Source organism: Sparus aurata, chromosome 13 (assembly GCF_900880675.1).
Source record: "Sparus aurata chromosome 13, fSpaAur1.1, whole genome shotgun sequence".
In the NCBI taxonomy this organism is placed as follows: Eukaryota; Metazoa; Chordata; class Actinopteri; order Spariformes; family Sparidae; genus Sparus; species Sparus aurata.
Window position 1 is genome coordinate 23,337,654 of NC_044199.1, and position 23,489 is coordinate 23,361,142.

At 41.6% G+C, this 23,489-nt stretch overlaps 1 protein-coding gene across 8 annotated transcripts in view; it reads right to left on the bottom strand.

The window, feature by feature from the left end:
- cblb (Cbl proto-oncogene B, E3 ubiquitin protein ligase) overlaps nucleotides 1–23,489 on the bottom strand; it is a 146,986-nt gene that overhangs the window by 87,732 nt on the left and 35,765 nt on the right. For all 8 annotated transcript variants that reach the window (XR_003986471.1, XR_003986472.1, XR_003986473.1 and 5 more), the window contains 2 exons: nucleotides 2,251–2,397; nucleotides 296–452 (listed from right to left, as the gene is read on the bottom strand). Coding sequence is in view for 4 of the 8 variants with exons in the window: in XM_030438503.1 (XP_030294363.1) it covers nucleotides 296–452; nucleotides 2,251–2,397 (304 nt within the window). In the remaining 4 variants the exon portion in view is untranslated. The remainder of the gene's footprint in view (nucleotides 1–295; nucleotides 453–2,250; nucleotides 2,398–23,489) is intronic.

Genomic DNA, 23,489 nt, shown 5'->3' on the forward strand with positions numbered 1-23,489 from the left:
TGACACATAAATGAAAAGCCATGCCTATCATCATTTTGAAGGTTTTCATTTTTAGCACAAAATGATAGCATATACCTGGGTTGTTATGAAGACAGAAAAGATTCTAAACATTCCTCATCATTTTTTTAAATGAAGAACTTCAGTCATAGAACGTGTGCAAAAACAACACATCAAATTACAGGCAATGCATACAAATGCCAAAACCTGTTGTGCCAAATACCATACCAATAGTAGTACTATGTGACATCTGTTTGAAAATCAATAGATTTGAGGTTGGCAACTTATTTTGACAAACCTGAAAAAGGCGTGTGAAAATGTCGAACTCAAACACAGAAATATAGTCATTGCAGGTGAGGTCGATTGTGGATTTGAGGGCCATGGCCTCCAGGCCTGAGCTGATGGGATGCACTTCATGAAGGCACTGTCGGAAGACTTTCCATGGTACTATCGTCCTACAAGAAAGCAAAAAGTCCAATCATAAAGGCACAGTTACAGAAATGTGCGAGACAAAGAGTATTTTACCCGACAATGCATCTGTTTTGATATAACTGTGACAAATGCAGTTGAAGAGTAAAACTCTTCAGTTGAAGAGCACAACTAAATAACGTGCAAATTCACGGTTAATGTAGGACAATTCATAGATTACATAAGGTGATAATGAAGTCTGGCCCTATAAACTGAGCGGATGAGTATTGCACCAACTGACAGAAATTCGACATTTGATTTGACAGGGCCATGGAAAACAAAAGTATCTGTATGTGGAATTGTGATGAGCTGCCTCATACCGCCTTTCCACCCTAATTAGTTTATATTGATACCATTCCAACTTCCCTAAGGCAAGGGATCTTTATTTGAAGCATCATGTTGTACGTACCCTAACCCTTAACAAAACCCCAGCTTCTTTTTTTTCCTTCTCTTTCTCTGGTGGCATTTATTTCATTTCCTATAATTCTTCACTATGAAGGTCCTCCATTATTTAGTTGTTTAAAAGCTTTAATAATGAAGCCACAAAATCAGGAAATGATTTTGACAGTGAAATGATTTTTCAACAGCATTAACAACACTATTTCTGACACAGCTTAAAGTGAACATGAAGAAAAAATTATAAAAATCCCTTTCTTTCAGGTTTCCTGCACATACACAAGTTGAGTCTCAAAACAAGGACTCAACAAGCACACTTTGGACCTACTCCAGAGAAGATCTATGCCATGCATGGCTCGGCTCAACTTGGAGTGGCACAACTGGTAATGGAAATGCAAAATGGCGCAGCATCGTTCATATTGGCACAGCCAGTAGCAGCAGTGGAAAACCCCACTGGACTCACCTGGACTTAACACCTGCAGAGAGCTACCAGCTGCTGCTCTAACAGACCCAAAGAGCCTCCCTCTACGACACCGATGCAAAGGCCTGCCTAGTACACAAGTTAACTTAGTAACAGCAACTCTGACACAAAGTCTGTCAGCTTATTTCACAAGTATGAGGAACAGAAACCAGGTAAGCACAGAGCTGCTTACTTTGCAAGGACTAACAAAGAGCATCCCAACTTCCCCTGGGACACTGCACAGCAAGGGCAGGACTATGTTGGAACCACAGCTTTCCGCAGCCTGGTTCATAAGCTAATGAACTGCCAGAATCTCTCTCTTCAAAGACCGGTATCGTTTAACTTGGCCTAGATAGAATTCAGCAGAGCATTGTATGACTCAGCACTGGACTGTTTAACTTAACTGGTTAATAGATATGTGTTGAATCTATTTTGTTTGTTCAATATCAGGTGTTAATGTGACTTCTGTGTACTCAGGTTATTGGTAGTTGGCTTAGCCACACCATTAAGTTAATGTTGGTTATGCTCAATACAGTCTCAGGGTCTTTCATGTAATTTTTCTAACATGGCACAGGTAACTCACACACACACTTACTTAAGCTTAGCAAATTTTCAAACTATAATAAATACAATGTACAATACAATTGGACTACGGTAATAACACACATGTTGGATATACTCTACATAGTATGGGCAAGGGGCTTAAACACAGAAGCTGCTCCAAGCTGTGTGTGTGCAAGTGTTTTCGTGTGTGTGTGTGTGCTTGCGTGTGTGTTTGTGTGTGTGTGTGTGTGTGTGTTAGTATTGCAGGAATCATCCACACACAGTGACATCACAAAGAAATTCTCATTCTCACAGATTAAAATCATGATCTAGCAGAAAGGAGAGCATCATCTCAAAGCCACAACAGAGAATGAGGTGAAACTTACTTTTCTTCAAAGAATTTCCTCCAGAAGTCAGCAGCATCAGCTTTTGTGATCCTGAATGTGTCCCCCTGGAACTGTCCTCCAGGAAAGATGGCTTTGATTTCAGCCAACATGTGGCTGAAGATCAGAGACAGCTTGGTCAGGTTCCTCCTGCAGAGATGAGGCCAGAAAAGATGTACAAATAGAAATCATTCAACCCTCAGAATTCCAGACATATTTGCAAATGTTGTTGACTTGACTTGATACTCTCTTAGCCCAATACACAGCGCTTCAAAGAATAGAGATGATTAACAAAAGCAAATCTCAAGACGCTGTACTGTATGCCTACAAGAAGCCCAAATTTCACTCAAGACATCCAGTCTGCAAAAAGTAAAGCAGCAAGTTGCAATGACTGGGTTTTGGCAAAATTTTCCTAAATGTGGTACTTTCGGTTGAGGCTTAAAGTTGTTTGGTAGACCTGGTCCAAACCTCAACCTGAAGATATGTTCAAAAATGTATGATGATTTGTTCTAATTTTTTTTTCCTTTATGATTGTGTTACCAATGTATTGTATATAAAGTGTTAGGACATGCCCCCTTGCACCAATCAATACGGTATTGCAGATTTTGGTTGATAATCACAACCTGAGTAAGCAAACCAAAAAAATATATTTCTATATTATATCTATATTTATCTTAATTAAGTGGCATTGATTTTGAGATGTGCAAATTATGGTATTTGTGGTGGCCCCTTTGGGCTATGCTAGAATTTCTTTAGTAAACTTATTCCCAACCTCAGCCTGAAAGTATGTACAAAGTGTGATTGTTTCCATATGGCATTGCAGATTTTTGGTCAATCATCACAACCAGACTATGCAAGGCCGCTTAACATCCACTTCACCACTCATTTCAGCCACTCCCTTCAGGCAGTAGTTTCAGAGTACCTATGGCAAATAGGAAAACTTACAAGACTTGTTCCCACTGCAATATGCATTTTACACAAGGCAAAGTAGACACTACTCTTTTAACATCATGTTGTACCCATGTTTTTAACTCTTAGGTTGTTTTATGTGAGTTTCATGGGTTTCATTTCATCACTGTAAAAACGTTTATTCATGTTGTCCAAGCCCTAACAGAAAGAAATTGTCGCACACTATATGACAGACTATATGACAGTCTTGAATCTTAAATAAATAACATGCTCTACAGACTGAATTTGTCTAACAAAAACAATGCACCTTCTCTCTGAGACACATTCTCGATGCTTCCATTTCTCTGACCAACTCACTTTTTTAAAGAGCAACAAGGTTGTGCTACAAAATTTTTGGAGCCCCCTAGTGATGAGTTGACATCAACTTACATAAAAAGCCTCAGGCCCTGAGTTTTTTGTTAATCACAGTTACTATTATCGAAATGCAACGGCCGTTTCCACTATTTCTGCGGTCTCTCTGACAGGTGAGTGTAAATTGATGCTTATAGCAACATGGATCAGACCACTGTTATTCATGTAAAATGTGTCTTTGATGGATACATTTCATATAAACATCTGTCCTTCTTTCCTATCAAGGTGGTTTGCTTTATGTGCATGGATGTGCTCCTTAGCATAATTTCATTAGCTGCACCAGGAAAATGCTTCAAGTACTGGTCCTAGCGGTCATATGTTATCCTACTGCTTGAGTCTATTGCATATGAGTAAGTATTTTGTTTTAAAGAAAATAGACTTTGCATGTCAATTCATTATTTGACTATAAGCTGACCACAGTAGAATGTGGGAAACACAGAATGCACCTGACAATCCCTATAAATAAGCTCCCTACTACCCATTTTTTTTTACATAGCAACAGTCCTGTGTTGTCTTTGACAGAATCAAGGCCAAGTACTCCAAAGTGTACAACAAAAAGTCCAGCAATTAAAGTTTGTCCGTGCTGTCAAAATGCATAGAAAATGCATAGCTCTAAATGCATAGAGCAGCAGCATCTAGGCAGCAGACAGGGGGAGACTTTATAAACTTATCAAGACGGCCAGCTCCATCCTGAGTTGCCCTATCAACCCAGTGCAGGTGGTGGTAGATAGCAGGATGATGGACAAGCTGTATTCGCTGCTGGTTCAGGAGTCCCACTCCTGCACCCCACTATCACAGCACTGGGCAGCTCCTTCAGCAACAGACTTATATACCCCAAGTGTGTGAAGGAGAGGTATCGCAGGTCCTTCCTTCCTGCTGTCAGACTGTACAACCAGCACTGCTGCCAATAGACCTCACTCTGCACTTTGCAATACAACTATACAAAAGTCATTCCTGGTTTTGCACTATCTGGTCAGTTTTCTTAACAGCCATATTTATTATTTGTACTTGTGAATAAAAGTTCACTGCTGTTAATTTTTTACGATATCATGGTCATATGTATATACAAGTCTATTTCTATTTCTTACCTTTTTTATTATATTGTTTATTTTTGCTATTGGTTTTGTCTTTTGTACTATTCTGTCCTTTGGCTGCTGGGACATTAAAGGATTACCGATTCTGATTCTGATTCTGATTACTGAGAACCGTATGAAACTCTTTCAGGGTAAAAGAAAGACACTATATAATTAATTATTGCAGGATAAAGAACTATTAACAACCACTTGTTTGAATACTACTGAATATACTACTGAACATTTGTCTTTTAAAAAGAAGACAACATACAGTAGACTTTGGACCTCAAGTGGGAAACATCCCAGTCTCCTGAGACAAAGTTCTGTCCTTTTCTCTCTCATCCACCATGACATTGTCCCTAAATGTCTTGCAACTATATTTGAATTCTACATGAGCAATAAATAACACCGGGCAAAAAACAAAACAAAACACTGTGACATTCTGGTTTTCTGCAACAAATGTATATATCACAATCTGAAGGAATTATAAAGGAATAAAGGAATTTTCTCCAGATGTTTTAGGGAGTGCATTTATCAAACAACCAAAGTACTTTGTTTGATGAATTGATTTGGAATGATTGTAACTGACTGTGCATATGGAGGCAACATTTCACTCATTAGCAACAAACTCATCTAATAACCCTTGAATCAGACTAAGTTATATTATATCAGACAGACTTCTCTTGTAGATTTGATTATGTAAAATAAGAAGTGTGCAAGTTTTTCTTTTGTATCAAGCAGGAACAAAGGCGTAGCAGAATGTATTTGAGTTTATCGCACATCCTGCAATGTGAAAATTGCGCACATCCACATCGCAATGTCGATGCTCAATACTATGTAGTACTACTCAAAATGCTCGTATTTTCCAGATAAATCGTATTTGGTATACAGTGGACTGCTGACTCATGTTAAAGGTACTGAATTGCAGTATCATACTGTGTCTAGCCCTCAGTTTTATATATGTAGATGGTTTAAAAACTGGGGCAGGCATGATTTATTGATTGATTGCAAAGACAAAGATCAATCTCAATGCTGTTTGGGTCAAATTATTTATGACATAACAGATGCTGTGTATTTTCTGTCCTTGCCAAGCATGCACAGTTTTTGCAAGTGGAAAATGCAATGTAGATAAAAGTAATGTGACTCAAATGATGACTGTGACTGCAAGAAGCAGAAGCTATTTAGAAAATGCATTGAATCCAACTCCTTCAGCAGCCAACACCAGACATTCCATAAAGGGAAACAGCAGTTAAAAGTGGGATAAGTGAGAATCACTGTTCTGTGCCTTGGTGGTAGAATACACTTTGTGTGTGTGTGTGTGCGTGCGTGCGTGCGTGCGTGCGTGCGTGCGTGCGTGCGTGCGTGCGTGTCTGTGTATGTGTGTCTGCTCTGACAAAGCCAAGCACATCTCAGTAATTTCATGCTCATGCTTTCATACTCTTCAGTCACCACTGGGGCTCTAATCAAGCGAGGACCAGCCAGAAAACTCTCCATTGGGATACAGGAGAAAAGGCTGCAGATGCCTACATAATAGATGTGATTTGAACTAAATTTCTAGGCTTGTTGTGAAGGAGAGCTCAGCTCCAAAACTCCCCTAAACAAACAGAAAGAACAGTAAGTCCACTGCAATAGCATCCTTCCTGGTTGTTTAGTTATTCTTGCTCATCTGTCCTTGCCAAGCCATGTGCCATTAGGCTTGGTTGTGTAATCTGTCTCAGCTTGTCTGTCTGACAAGCGCCCCAGAAAAGCCAGCCCATTCATTAGGGCTAATGTACTCAGAGTGTGTCAAGCAGGGTGGCCAAAACTATTGGATCAGAAACACATAGTTGTTACTGACATCCTTCGGTAGCTCCAAATGAAACCCTACCAAACAGGTTTCCAGCAAAACATTCAGCAAAAATGGCACATCTTAGCCTTTTGTGGAATAATCTAAAATCTTACACTCTTCCAACTAAGACACAAAGTTGCTGACCCCACTCCATTTGGTGTCACATTGTTGTTGTGGTGACTCCTGCAGGAGTGCAGCTCTACCTTCCACTATCTCTATTCCTACAGTCTAGTTTCCTGTCACCTGAAAGATATCACTTCTGTCACAAACTGTTCCGCTACAGTGACAACATTTCCCAGTAAAACATTTGAGCCAGAATGAGGGAATTCAGACATGGTATTTGTATCTGTCCTGAGTGATCTGATCGTAAGTGGACAGCTCTAACTCACACAAAGAAAGAAATACCTTGTAAACAAAAAGAAATCTCATAGATAACATTTGATGAATTCATAAGAAGGCCCAAACAATTGTGCAATGTGTTGTAGACAGCAAGTACAAGTTGATAAAGTTTCTTTGAACTCAACAGCTCAAAAAATGATTGAATTTTCTCCAAATTTAACAAAGTAGGATATGTTGGTTACTACTTACTGTATTTGTGAAATTGCACATGTTTACGTGCAATACAATGTTGTCTTTTTTCATAAATTAAGTATAAATTGTAAAATCTGCTGGAACAGTGTGTTCAAACAGCTGCTAAATGTTGGCAGGTAAGAGGTACTGAAGCAGGACACTGAAGCAGACAGGCTGGTAAAGCAAGCAGCAACAAGCACTTTCTAAAAGGAAAGAATAATACGTTTCAGATGTTACACCAAATTTACAAAAATACTCCAATGATTTAGAATTTGCCATAGCTGTTTCACAAAGTTTGTCAAGTTCCTCCAATGACACAAATCTTGAAATCAGGCAGTTTGTAAGGGAGTCTGTGGATATTGTGGTAAGTAGCTGAAATATAAAAGGTTAGTTAAAAGTTAAGTTAGACAGGCATGAACAGGGGACTTTAAGATACATAAGATCTGACAGTCATCAGATAAAAAGATAGCAAATGTGTTTCTTTCTTTCATGACATTTTGGTTTATAAGAATTTGGCCCATTGTGATAAGCAGTAAGGTCAGTATTCTTATCCTCTGAAGTAGGCAGTTAAATCAAACACAGTCAATACTTAATCTTAAACTGCAGCATTTCTCTCAAAATAATGTCAGGGGGAAGGGGAGGAGGGTGGTTTAAATCCATCTGCCTGCTTGAAATTCAGGGGTTACCTCCGACTAGAGATAGCTATTGTTATGAGAGCTGGAAGTAAAAGGTGTAAATAAATAGAATAAAAGTTAAAGGCCTAGGAGAGCCAGTCTGCGTGTTTTTGTGTTTGGCTATGCAGCTTGTTTGCCTTTCTGCAATGGCTCCCTGTGGCTTTGACAAGTACATGGAAAAAGAAGAATGAAATTGATAAGGGTTAACATTATCATTGTAGGCCTGAGTGATTCTTACATTCTCAGATTGTACGAATGCATAACCTACACACAGAATAGTATCTGTTCTGGCCAGTTGTTATTTTGTCACTGAAATTAATGACCCTGAGCTGATTCTGATTGTTCCATTCTGAGCATAAAACACAACAATCAGAATCTGAATCAGAAATCAATACAGTGTTTCTGATTCTGATCGTTACGTATTATGTTCAGACATAAAGGTCTGCAAGTGGATATTTTCTTGACTTTATAAGTGCTCGGTTTTGGATTTTGCTTCTTATAGCATCAAATACCTAATAAGCATAAATAGCCAACTGAAGAATAGTCACATATGAATATATTAATGAATGCCCATTATGGCCTCCAAATAATCTGGATAGGCTAATGTAGATTTGCCTGGTATTGCCCTCATTGTAAAACTCAAACATGTTTTGGCAAGGTAAATGGGTAAAAATGGTTCATTTGATAGTAAAGGCTTTGTTGGTGCAGGTGAGAGCAGAAATACCATGAGAGCAGACTGGGCATACTGAAATGTATTGGCTTCACAAAGGGAATGTTAGGCAGATGAGATGTCTATCAGATCGCCTACATGCTGCTACTACTCAGAATAAGCCAGGCTGGAGGCTGGCGGGGAATGAAGATACGACTGCACGGTGAAGAGTAGAACTAGTGGGTTGGAAGGCTGGGTAAAAACACACTGTGTGTCAAATCAGAATGAAATAAGTAAAAATGGGAGAAGGGCACTCAGTGTTTGGAGTCACTGATTTAATTGTTTCTTATTACTGATATTAGCATCAATTATTCAGGCAAATCATTGCCAGGGAAAGAGCTACATCAGGCATCCATTAAGAAAGCGAAAGACAAGAGGGAAAATGAGCAATCAGGCACTTCCTGAGGGACATATGGTTCATGTTGGCAAAGGTCAAGAAAGCCCTAAGAGACCTCTCTGAAGATGGGGAAAAGGGAAGTTATTGGGTATGGAATCTATAGACCTAAATCCAGCTGCAGGGAGCAGCTGGGGGTTTTCCCTGACAGCGGCCCCACCATCTGAGATCATGTGGTTTTCAATGGGGAAGGCTCCCGATTGAAGAACCTGCAACTGTTACCCTGGCAGAATGACAGGCAGAAATGTTCCCTGAAAATTATTCCCTGAGAAATTAAAGTTGTAGTCTGTAGCTATGTTTTGTTATATTTGCTAAAATTATCATCATGATCTGACAGTAGAATAAAATACAGATCAACAGATCAAAAAATCCACTGACTGTGGGTCAACCCAGTGGGTGTAATTAGATTTGCAAGAATCCAACGCTCCTGGATCAACGCAACCAATCCGAGCCACGGGGAGTGTCTGAGAAGTGTCGATCGCTGCTGGTACCCCCACTACCACTCGCAGTGTGTACTCGGCAGTGCCCCTCCCCCCACACAGCACCTGCTCTCACCTGGTCAGATAGGTTCAAGCTCAAACTCAAAACAATTAAACAATGGCGGAGCAGCAACTGAGCAGAAGAATCTCCCACCATTGCCCACATCAAAGAGAAGAAATAAGAAGACTGACGAAGAAAAAAAGTGTTAAAAAAAAGCATTGGACCGAGGCAGAAAGAAAACTAGGATAAATATCGGAGCGTGATTGGAGCGGCGGGATTTGAAAGTTGGCCACTTTTCTGCTTGACAGTTAAGGACCCCTGCTTGATCTATTTTTTTTATTCTATATTTTAACCAGAAGGCTATGGTGGCGGCAGTTACAGTAATACTTGCAATATCGCATATCGCTTTACGATTTACGGTTATCTGGCTTCCTCTTTTACCATGGTTACAAGCCTGCTCGTGCACAGCGGGCTACTCTGTGGGGAGGTGCTTGGCTGCAGTGTAGCAGAGAGGAAGAAGGACTGACCTGGGAGCTGTATCATTCAAATATTCTGGCTAAGCCCACTTTTTTTCTCAGAACTCTGCAGCTTTAAGGAAAATGTTTAAAAATGCTTTAACTTGCATTTTTTTTAATGTAGTGAGAGAAAAATCCTGGCCCTAATCCCTTTATCTGAAACTGAACTAAAAGTCATTGGGGTTTATTCTGGACTGAGAGTCATCCTCCATCCAAGTTGTGGGGAAATCCATTTATAGTCCGGTGGCATAGTGAAAATACTTTTACAGAGGTGATAAAAGCACCAAATTTTGCATGGTGTTTCCTTAGGGTCTATAGTGTAATTTTGGCATAGGAGCCCTCAGAAAAAAAACTTCATATTAGCAGTATATCATTATCAATGAAATATGCTTAAAACACAGTGATTTTCAAGTTCCTGCACAAGATAAAGTGTTCAAATGAATCCCAAAGTTAACATTTTATAGTTTTATTTATGTGTATGAACTTTTACATAACTAAAGCTTCAATACATGACAAGTATTGAAAAAGTATAATCTTTATTGGCCCTGTAATTGATAATTATGAGTCGTTGCAGGTGCATTTGCAAAGAGGTGAGCAGTCTATAGTCTATTTGCCAGCCCATAGGGCCCCATTGTGAACCCGGAAATTTTGAGTACACCAAAGTTTTATGTTAGAAATTTACAGTGTGGGTCCCCAATATTAAGAAACTGCTGGTTGCTAACTTGCATATGTTGGGCAATTTGCATAATTAGCATTCATTAGCACTGATCGCCTATATGAGCAATATTTCAGCAACTGCTTGGCCGATTTGGACAATACTGGAGTCGTTTTGGGGGTTATTAAGGATGCTGAATCCATTTCTGACATTTTCAAAATTCAAAATGACAGTTTAAACCAAAAGTGGCCATATTTCAACTCCTGGTGGGCCGATTTTTATTAATTTTGAGTCGATTTTGAGGTTATTTATATGCTTAATACATTGGACCTGCATTTCAGAATCAATAGAGCACAATGTCACTGGTGTGAATGTTGAGACGTAATATTTCTTCAAATTGCTTCAGTTCTGCTTGCGTTTTTTGGCTGCTCAATTTTGCGTGATTGTCACTGTGGTAACTGCATCGGGCAGAATACTGGCTGGATGGAAAGATGGACAAAACAGAGCTTTTTATATTTGGATCATATCATCTCAATGCAAGTAAGTTGATCAAATAGAAGCAGATAACAGTGATTACAGTGTGTATGTAGTGCATATTTAATTTATTGTTTTAATATATACACTACTCACAATAAGTTAGGGATATTGTGAGAGACTCAGTGGATTTCATACATACGATGTTTGTTTCACTTCAGAGAGTTTTGGGATAGGGAGGCAATTGTATTGGGGTGATAGACACACCTCATTTTGTGTTTTCCACGTAATGGTCTCACTGTGTACAGTGTGCCTTACATATTGGGGCCAATACCAAAAAACTAAAAGACAACCCTTTTCAATGTGGCATCAATTTCAACATTCTGTGGGTATAAAAAGCTGGTATTGTCAGTAAGTCATTCCAAGTTCATCATTCAAACAGCCATGAACACACAACGTCACTTAACGGACGAGCAGCGCCACCTGGCCATAGCGTGCCTTTGGGTCAGTGGCAGGCAGTCAGATGTTGCTCGTGAACTTGGTGTGTCTCAAAGTGTCATCAGCAGACTTGCATCAAGACACAGAACTACTGGCAGAGTTCGTGACAGACCCAGGAGTGGAGCCCCACGATTGATAGACTGCAACGATGACCAGTACCTAAGGACCTATGCACTCAGACATCGTTATGCAACTGCCACACAGCTGCAGGCCCAGTTACGAGATGTGAGGGGTACTAGGGTTTCCAGACAAACCATTCGAAACCGACTCCACCGCTTTGGCTTGAATGCCAGACGACCGTTGCAGGTGACTCCACTGACACCAAGACACCGCCGTGAACGTTTGCAGTGGGCACAAGACCATGTGACCTGGACAATGCAGCAGTGGTCTACCTTCCTGTTCACTGATGAGTGTCGGGTCACCTTGCACAGAAATGATGGTCGTCAGCGTTGCTGGAGAAGGCGAGGTGAGCGATACGCCAAGGTCAACATGGTCCCCAGGGTTCCCTTTGGTGGAGGAGGTGCAACAGTCTGGGCAGGCATCACCAGTCAGCGCAAAACAGATTTGGTTATTGTAGATGGCTCAGTCACTGCACGTTCTTACCTCAGAGACATCATAGAACCCATCATCATCCCCCAATTCCGCCAGCACTCCCCCAACTTTCTGTTCATGGATGATAATGCTCCACCACATCGTGCCAGAATTGTCACAGCTCGACTTCAGGAAGTCTGAGTGCCTCATATGGTATGGCCAGCAATGTCCCCTGACCTGAACCCCATAGAGCACGTCTGGGACCAGCTGAAGCAGAGACTGGATGATCGTTCCCCACCCCCACGTGACCTGGCAGAACTGCGTGTAGCACTTGTGGAGGAGTGGAACGCATTGCCTCAGAACAACATCATGAGGCTAGTGAGGAGCATGAGACGTCGCTGTCAAGCTGTCATTGCGGCAAATGGTGGAAACACCCGCTACTGACATTGTTAATTTTTGTTATTTGGGGCTATCCTTGTTATTGTCTAAATTTTTGGGGTAATAAATATTAAACTAATGAAAATGGTGTTTCTTCTCATTCATTATTAGTAGTATCAAAGGGAACTTTTACTTATTTCATTAAAATTCAGACCAAATAGGAAAAGCACTCATGTAAATAACAATATCCCTAACTTATTGTGAGTAGTGTATATAGCCTAATATCTCTATAGCCTACTTCTAAACCGTCTCTAAAATATGGTAGGAGTTCTTTTGAATAAAATCCAAAGACTTAATCCAGAGTAATTAATACATCAACAGTTAATGTCTGTGTAAAGCAAATTCAGCCATTTTCTTCTAAACACATTAAAAAGGTCATAAATGTATTTCCTTAAAACATGTAAAAACCCATTCAACCATTTAGAATTTAATTTTGGAGCTAGGCTCACAAACTGTGTTTCAAAATTTCTGTGTTCAGGATTTCATGGGCGGGTCAGAAATCATGGCCGCGTTGCATAAACCCGGCCCTGCTGCGGAAGCCATATAAATACATTCAGCGCATTAGCTTCTGAGGTTTTTCCGCTTGCATGTCTCCTCCACATCGCTCCTGCATCTTTCCTGGATGCCACAGTGTGCAGGGTAACAGCGCCGTTAGCTTATTTAAGGTTCCTAAGGATGACAACGTAAGGAAACGGTGGATCGATTTTGTCAAGAGGGGCTACTTTGGAGAGTTAAAAACCACCACCATCACCCGTCTCTGCAGTGTCCACTTTACCCCCGATAGTTACAGCAACTGTCACCAGGTAAAGTCTGGATATCCGTTGGTCAGTGGGGCCGAACCGACCCTCTCCGTCCCCGGCTTTCATCCTCCCGTCTCGCCGACAGTGCAAGCTCTCATCTCCGCCGCCGGCATTATGTGCCTGCAGGCCTGCGACCGTCCTGCCGACAACAGGTGCTCTCATCCCCGCAACCGGCCAGACTTTAGATTCTCTGCCCGGGGCTGACCCTTGATCAAGCATTTGTGTGTGTGTGTGTGTGTGTGTGTGTGTATTTTGCAGTAACTCAAAATAATGACTGTATTTCCAGCTACAAAAGACACATCTCTCTCCTCCCTCCATGTTGTTTGTGCCGCTGCGTGGTTTTACACGTGAGTGAGTGTCCTCGTGGTGAAAACGTGACTTCTCGCGCACGTGACGTCACTCCCCGAGGCGCAAGAAGAAAGCAAAAATATATATTTTTACTAAGGAAAATGACAAAAAAAATAGTAACGCACAGTGATTTATCCGATTAGTGGTAGTGTAAGTGCAACATGGAGCTTGAACGTCCATTATAACAGCCCACGTATTAAAAAATTGTCGGGTTTTAATCGGGCTCGGGCTCATAATTACAGTTAATGTGTCGGGCCAGGCCGGCTCGGACACAACGTGCACAGGCTCGGCTCGGGTCGGGCTTGACTTTTTTGGGCCAGATCTAAGCTCTAAGTGTAAGTTTGTGCTATGTATGTTATAAATATTGTACATTTTGGCAATGAGATGCATTTTGCTGAAGGTGCAAATCCTGAAAGTGATTTTACATCGTGCATCCTGTCATGCCCATGTAATGTTAGCAAATGTTATTGCATTTAATCATGACATGATTTGGCCTCATTCCCTGAGCGGAGTCCATCTGACAGCACAATGATAATCTACAGGTAATATTTTATGTGCACCAATATAGCTATGACAAGGAATTATATGTAGACTGGGGTTTTACTTTTGTGTGTAATGTAAAACATGGACTGTGAGGAACGAGGCTGAGCACTATCAGTTTTTGACTCAGTGTCAGTTTCTGGCTCTGATGGCTCAAACAGGTCGGGCTGGGCCCGTCCGATGACGCTGCTAGCTTCCACTGTTACTGTTGGTTAGATTGGTTAGGTCCCCTCCCGCGCGTGGGCGTGGTTTCAGCGCCTCTATCTGACACGCCCCCAGCGTTTCACAGCAGAGAGAAGTGCTTGTTTTTCCATGATTTTCAGACCTAATTTTATATACTTGGCAATTTTTTTAATCTTTCAAATTTGGCTCAGTGGTCAATGACACATGTTTGTGTGGTAGAAAAACTCATAACACCACAGCTACCAAAAGAAGTTAGACTACTTTGCTTCATCACCCCAAACCTAATAGCTCACAAGTTCTGGCGAGCAGAAAGAGAGGGTGATTGGCTGTTGCAACAACAATGCTTTGAAGAGATGCTGCCCTATTTCTTTGCCGCTGGTCATCACAACTACTCAAGATGGATCACATGGCATCTGCGCGACATGCAGCATCTTCTTGCTACTGCCAAGGATGACCTCCTCGCCGTGAAGCCATGTGTGCTGCCACTCAGATGGTGCAGCTGCAGTGAGTGGAGATATGTTTACGGAACAGACATGCATCAAGCAAGGGAAGGGAGTGAAAGGCATGAAGGGCATCTCCACCAACTCTGAACAGGTCACAGTGTGGATCCAATCTTTCGGCATCGGCTCCCATCTCTCCAAGTCATTGGATGAGATGTATGACGATGCTGAAGCTTTGGAAAAGACAAAGAAGCCCAACAGAAACAAAGAAGAGGATAAGGGACGACGGGAGTTGGACGCAGAGGACCGAGCTAAAATCCTGAGAGTGCTATGGGAAAACTCTCACCCACTCACCACAGAGACTACTACCCTCTACCATATCATGTGAATGTGCAAGATGCATTGAAGATCAGGCAAGACATGAGCACATTGTTCTCTTCATCGCTTACTGGGGGATTTCATGCACCCATCTCAAATAAGGTGCTCTCACTCTCTAAAGCCTGGTTTATGCTTCTGCGTCGCGGCGACGGCGTAGCTACGTCGTCGACCCTACGCCGTCATTGAGCATTCGTAGTTCTGCGTCGAGGGAACGCGTTGTTCCGCCAAGTGGCTAGGGGGGTGTGGCTGTGTCTTTGTTTGGTTTCAGGGGGTTCATATCGGATTCCTTGGTTTTCTTCCGGTCAGACAGTAAACAATGGCAACTGAGATGGAGCGGGTGTTTTTGGAGATGGAGCTCGTGGATACTGAACAATAAATGCGGTGGCGGTGTTGTTATACTGTTGACCGGAAAAGCAACTGCCGGAAATCACGTTCTGAGCGGACCAATTGCAGTCCTTGTCGTTCGCGTCTCGACACGTCGACGTGACGTGTAGTCAGGATTTTTTGGAGGCGCACATCAGGCTACGGCGTAGGATCCGCGTAGGGGTCTGCGTCGACGACGTAGCAACGCCGTCGCCGCGACGCAGAAGCATAAATCAGGCTCAACTCTCACTGAAAACCCCCCTACCTAGCCGCGATAAAGCGATGAAGGACAAGACAAACGAGTGGAGGCTAGGTGAGCTCCTTTGCACACATACATAGGAGATCACATCGAGATGGTCAGCAGAGCAGACAGTATTGTCATTCATGACGAAGCAGCCAGGCGTGGTGCTAAAACTGTCCACATTCTCAGCGACGACACTGATGTGTTTGTGCTCATGGTCTGTTGGTGCTGGAGGGTGGGTATTGAATGTCACCTGCAGATGGAGAGGTGGCTATGCATGCTCCCTCGGGTGTGACACCACCTCCTATCCAGTTGGCAAAGGGCAGGTGTCTGCGCTCAAGGCCATGAGAGTAGTACCTGGTGACCTGCTTCACTTCATTGGAGAGGAGGGAGCGACTGATTTGCAAATTACAGAGACAGTGAGGTGTTTTTTTCCTGGCTCTGTACAGCCGCAGGAAGTCTGCATCTCTGAATGTTGCCAGATATGACTTATACCGAAAGTGCAAAACCCCCCCAGCACTGAAGACACTGCCTCCTACAGAGCGCAACGTGCACCTCCATGGATGGCGTGCCCATCTACAGATGCTGCTTTGGAAAGCAGCAGACCGCCATGATCCACCAGCTGTGGACATCACCAAGTTTGGATGGAACAAGAAGGAAGGTGAGAAGGAAGGAGGGGAAATCATCATGCCTGTCCTGGATGCAAGCCCTGTTGCTCCTCCTGCCCTGTTGGACATTAACAGCTGTAGCTGGGTTAAAGCCATGTACAACAACAAAGTGTAGCTGCGCAGCTGCAGGCCTTGCCTGTACCAGCTACTGCTTCTGCAAAGGCTATGACAGTACATGTTGCACCCCGCTCACACACTCACAGCAAGAAGAGCAAGACGACAAAAATGTAGTCGAAGCAGAAGATGAAGACAAAGCTGATGATGATGTTGATGATAAATATATGGTTATATAGTGCAGAGTAGCAGAAGTACAAGGTGCTATTGCTTGATGAAAGTTGTCTAGTTTTCTCCTGTGATAATTTTGGGTATACTTCTGTTTTAAAATCTGTTCCAGGACTCTTGTGTTCTACCTGTAACTTGTATTATACTCCTTTCTCTATATTATTTAGCCATAGTCATAGTTTGATATGGTACTTGCCTTTGTTACCTCCAATGTCACCTCAGAGTGTAATGTTATGTAAATTAAAATGTACATATTCTGCATCATTTGGATAATTGTGTTCATAAATATCCTGCAATTTATTTTTATAGATTCAGTGTCCTCTAAAACATCTAAATTGACTCAAAATTAATCAAAACTGGGAGTTGAAATATGGTTTAAACTGCCATTTTGAATTTTGAAAATGTTGGATATCTGTCGGCATCAAATGTTGATACTTCATGGAGACCACCTTGATCTATGCCACCCTCACAGAAGAAGCACTTGTGAATATCCAGTCGTTGCATTTCATCGGCTTTCCCCCTCCAGATTCAACAGCAGTACGTCTAGCTATGTACTGTCACACACAAATAGGATTTAATGTGATGTGATGCAGCCTAACATAAAACTAATGGCCAAACTATGAACTCAGTAGATGGCTATATGAATGACCTAAAGCTGAATTAAAAAGAAAAAGAGAAAACCAAGATCTCTTAACATTTAAGCAATCTTTGCTGCCTTTTTATAATTTTTATAATTTATAATTCCGCCTATATTATACAGGGCTTTTGAGGTTTTTAGGGGTCTAAGATGTCTTGGTACTCTATTTTACACTTATAATTTGGAAGATCTACTGGCCTAAGCACAAATTAACAAAAGGAAGCTTATTCAGTGGTCTTAAATGGCCATTACCATGAAAGTTTTACTCGAGAGGAAAAAAGACAAAAAAACTTTTTTCTTGGATATTGTTTTGTGAGTGATTTGACACTAAATTTCAATATTTCAGCTGGGCTCCTAGGCTGAAATCATTCAGGAGGTCCTAAAGAAGCTTCATGTAAAATTTGGTGCTTTTATCACCTCGGTAACGATAATATGTCATTTGTGCACTACCCCACTGGACTATTAGTCGTATTAATGTAATCATGCTGAAAAACCATCCAATAAAGGGACACAGGTGAAAACATTACCTGCTTGGACAAGGCAATAAACTATAATTGACCTGATGAAAGCTGGATCAATAATTCGCCCTGACCAATTTTTTGTCGAGTTTAGTTTCCTGCAGATTAGTCATCTCTGATAAGTAACAGGAAATTGCAGTACCGAAAATTTGGTTTGGTGTCATTTAGAAACCTGGTTACAATTACATAGTGTTCTCCATCAGAGAGCCCTGATAAGAGGTCTTGCATGTCACGCATCACACATTTAAAAGGTCTGACTCGGTATGTATCTTAATCACATTTTTTTATTTTTTAAATGAGATCTCCATTAGTGTTGTTCTTGTTCTGTGTTTCTCAATATTTTTTTTTAAACCATCAACTACTGATATCAGTATAATCCTTTATGTCTGTCAGACATAAACCTAAACTACATATGTTTCAACTGAATGAGGAAACCATATATGATGTTTCATATATGGTTTCCTCATTCAGTTGAAACATACTATGTACGTCTTAATCAAAACTTAACTGCATACACCATCTGTATGTGCATGGGTGTGGTGTGAGTGAGTGGTGGTTTAGCATCATGGCATGAAGGAAATACTCCTACATGTCCATTCCATACAATGTGTGTCAGCAGACTGAGACGAATCCTTAGTCAGAGCATAGTGAGCAAGCAAGCAAGCCCCCCCCCCCCCCCCCCCCCCCCAAACCACCCACATACTTTGCCTTCCTCCTCTGGTGCTTCAGTTACATCCCAGTTGGTTCTACTTTCTGGAAGCTTACTCATCTTGGCCAGGCTCAGGCCTTTAAAGCTTTCCATGGGAACGTGTGACATCGTCACTTCAAAACACTGTGGCGTACCTCACTGACAGCACTGCTACCAAACATTCCACATTTTAGCTTATACATGTTGCTCTATAGTAAAAAAAAAACATAGCTTTTTCATTCAAACAGTCTCATTTTACACCATCAATGATATTGGTGTAAAACAGTTTGAAATGTGGTGATTATTCACAAGAAATATATATATACATATATATATATATATATACATATATAAATAATATACACACACACACAATGTTTTATTATTTTTGTGAATAATAATAATAATAATAATAATAACAACAATAATAATTAGGGCTGTCAAAGTTCAAAATGAAGCTGTCAAAAGGAAGAGATGCAGTAGTAGGTTGTGGATGCCAAGCAGAAACAAACCTCATTGAGCAGAAATTGATAAAGAATATGGTCTTTTGAATGGAAAGTTCAGCTATCATGTTAGAGTCAGTCTCCCGCAAGTAGCCAACAGACCAACAACTGCTTCTACTAGCCAAACTTCACTTTGACAACCAACAATTGAAGATTCTTTATCAGCCATTACCTCATACTAGTGCAGTGCCCGTAAGAAAAGTGTATTCCTATAAAAAAGTGGGAGGTTAAGTAGCTTTTTCATGGATGGCCAAATGAGGCTGTGTTTGAAGGTGGGACGTCAGGGATATTTAGGTTTGTTGTGAAATCCGATATTCCAGGGTATAATTGGCTATTTTTGACTATTTTAGATTTTGCCATTCTATTTCACCTTAAAAGCTTTTTTATTTTGACATACTGTATTAACACAATGGACCTAAAATCACAAAAAAAAACAACATAAAATCAGAGTAGAAAAAGTTAGATAGTAAGATAGTAAGTTAGATTTGTTTACTGTGAAAACCACAAATATGTTTAACAAACCATTTTTTTTTTTTTTAACTTATAATGCAAATATAAATTGTTGTTTGCTAAATTTGTGCATACATTTAAAAAATGTACAAAGTTATATGTAACTATTTACATTTAAATGCAGGCAATGCTCAGGTCTGCCTGAGCTCTTTCCAGCTGAATTAATAGCTGGACCGCCTGCTCCACATTCAGCTTCAACTCTCAATATCGCTGTCTACACACCGACCGTCTTGCATGTCAATCATCCGCCTAGGTCCCTCCCACAACTTCCTGTTCCTCAACAACCAAACTTGCTGCTTGGACACTTTCGTGACAAAAGCCCGTTTTTACCGTTTCTTCCTGCACCAGACACAAAGCAAACGTGACGGCAATGTTCGCAAAAAAGCGTGGCGGACATTACTTATCCTAGGTCCGGTTTTGGACGTGCCGATGCGTCCAGTCCGTTGCCTCGGGAGGTGGGCCATGTAGCTAGCGGCTAGCCGTGTGCTTTGTCTAGCTACACACTTTTTTTTAATTTTTTTTTATTAAGCAATTGAAAATACAAAACTCTCAACGAGGATATTATAACAATAATAACAATAATACAGATGAAAAATCAGTACAGTATAAAATGCAGAAAAACATAATTTTAACTTTAGGGGATTCATGAAACCAAAACAAAATAAAAGCATAGCACCAAATGAGATGGTGCAAAAGATGTATTTTTTCAGGCATTCTTATTTAACATAAAACGGAGCAGCAAATTAATAAATTACAAATAAATTATAGTTTAGAAAAGCAGAAGACGGGAGAAGTCCAGGCTTAATTTCTTGGTATACTTGTTTTCTTTATCATATTAAGCGATGAAAAAAACAACCTAAATTCATAAATAAAACAAGAGAAGGAAGGCTTAGAGTTCCTCCATTTTGCACAATGGATATGATATTTACCCAACAGTATGATAATGTTGATAATGTCTGAAACAGACATGGTTAAGTGATCCATTTAAAAATAATATTATATAATTCAAATGGTGGTACATCTTTAATTTTTAAAGAAATCCAATCCTTTATGTCACACCAAAAACGTTGTGTAGTAGGGCATAAAAAGAACAGATGTTCCAGAGTTTCATCTTCATCACTACAAAAAGAACATTTATCCACCTCGAAACCAAATCTCTTTTGGAGAAGTTCTGCCACAGGGTAAATTTTGTTTATGATTTTAAAGTGCGTTTCTTTGACTTAGGTAAAACAGGCCATTTGATAAATTTTGAGTGTGCTTTGTCTAGTGTACTCGAAGTAACAGAATCAGATCCCAGCCTAGTAACCCTTCTGTTATAATCATTAAACATTTTGGCTTTCAAAAAACTACTAATAAATTTATTATTACATTTTTTATCAGTCAGAATACATTGTTCTATCAATAAATTTGGTAGTACTGATGAGGAATTATTGTACATCATAAGATTTTTAATCAAGTGAATCAGAGGTATTGGAATAAGTTTACAAAATTTGGTGTATTCTCTTTGAGAACAGTTTAGACGTCACCACGTCGGAAGTCGGAATATAGCTGCTTGAGTGTGCGGTCGGAGGATCCCCCGTCCCGTGTTCACTGCCTAGCCATCGGCTGCCCCCTCTAGCTCCCACTCCTTTTACTGCCTAGTCCAGCTGTGACCCTCCAGTTGCAGTTGGGCTAAACGATAATTGGATGCCGGCTCGGCGAGGCGGCCCAACCGTCGTCTCGGCCCAGTCGGCGGCGCGAGCGCCGGGGGCAATCCGCTCTGGCCGGGTAAGTGAGCAGGGGCGGGCGGTGCCCTGTCGGCTGCACCACACTAGTTTTAGCTGTTGTTTTTACGGTTTTATCCGTTTGTTTTAAAACTCTTTTACTTTCCGCTTTTACCGACGGATTGTTACTGTTCTTACTGTTTTTTTTAACCATGACGCCGCACACCTCTCCGGCTGGTCCGGTGAGGGACAATCCCAAAGTAATGAAGTGCGATCTGTGCGACATGTTTTTAGTGGTTCCAGAGGAGGATTTTACTGACAGTGCTTTTATCTGCTCGAGATACACTAAAATCAACCACCTTCAGGATCTCCTCATTGAATTAAAAGGACAAATTAAACTGTTAACGGAGCGAAATGCCATTTAAAAGGAACAGTCCAAACTTCAAGATAATTTTAACAGTACTGTTTTAGTTGGTTCCCCTGGACTCGGACCTCTCCACTCTGGACTTTTAGCAGCTACCCTCCCTCTTCAGGACCCACCTCCCACCAACACCACACATGGTGCTCCCCCAGACCCCCCTGCCACCACAGCTGCTCCCCCACATCTCTCCTGCTCACCAACCCGTCCTAGTCCCACCAGCTCCACCCCCCGACTTCCCTGGAAGCAGGTACCTCGGCACCTGGGAAGGAGGTCAGAAGGACAGTCCTCATCACATCATCATCCCCCCCTCCAGCTATCTAACCGCTTTCTCTCCCTGGCCCCAGATGATGACTGTTCTCACCCTGCCCGCCCCTCAACTCTCAACCATGCCCCACCACCCCACCATCCCCAAGCACTCAGGCCCCCCGGACCTTTAAAACCCCGACCTCCCCCTCTCCTCCTATCTCAGCCCTCTCCTCCCAGACCCCCTGGCCCCCCCGCCCCCCGGCCCCCCTCCCCTCTCCTGTGGACTCAACCACCCCTACCCTGGTCATCGGCAGCTCCATAGTTCGTGACATTCGCCTCCACCCCTCATCTGGACCCTCCAAGACCCTCTGCTTTCCTGGTGCCCGCATCTTGGACATTAAGCACAGACTCCCCACCATCCTAACAAAGTACTCCAACAAAAGCACCATCATCATCCACATTGGGACAAATGACATCAGAGCCGGACAATCAGAGGCTTTAAAACAGTACTTCCAATCACTTCTCGCCTCACTCCTGGACACTGGTAATAAGATCATCATCTCAGGCCCCATCCCCACCCACAACAGAGGAATAGAACGATGGTCTAGACAGTTTTCACTTCACACCTGGCTGAAAGACTACTGTGCCGCCACTGGGATCCCCTTCATCAACAACTTCGACCTGTTCTGGGCGAGGCCCATCTTTCTGAAGCGCGACGGCCTTCACCCAAACTGGAGGGGATCCCAGATGTTGTAGGAAAACATCGACTCTGCTCTGATGGGGGCGAGAGACTGACACGGCGGCACGGTAGGATCTGTTAAGTCACTGTCACCTAATTCTGCCTTTGCACCTCACAGGACTCCCTCTTCTATATCTACCATCATTTCCTACCGTAGACCCACAGCAGCGCGCTCAGTATCACAACCCTCCGCTGCAAATCAGAACAATCTAATCCATATCCCTCCACAACCTCTGTTACCCACTACATCTGTCTGTAAACCTGTACATTTTGGTCTTTTAAATATCAGGTCCCTAAACAACAAATCTTTTTTATGTCATGATTTTATTACTTTTAACAACCTAGACTTTTTTATTATCACAGAGACATGGTTATCTCAGGGAGACAGCAGCCCCCTCATTGAGGCAACCCCCCCTAATTTTCTATACCTCAATCAACCACGAATGTCAGGCAGGGGAGGGGGGGTTGCTGTCATTTACAGAAATGATTTTAAATGTACCCGTACTTCATATAATAGTTTTACATCGTTTGAACATCTTGCTTTTATTTTACACTCCGAAGTCCCAGTATTAATTTTAATAATCTACAGACCTCCAAAGTCAAACAGTGTTTTTATCCAAGAGTTTGCTGAAATGTTATCCCATTTTATGTCAAAATATGAAAAAATTCTTATTTTAGGCGATTTTAACATACATATCTGCTGCTCTACTCTGTCTTTTGTCACATATTTTATTGACACATTTGAATCTTTTAACCTCATTCAAGGAGTACAAGGACCAACACATTCAAAGGGTCACACTCTTGACTTGGTTTTATACTGCGGTCTCAGCCCTGAAAACTTTGAGACAAAGGATATCTGTGTGTCTGATCACAAA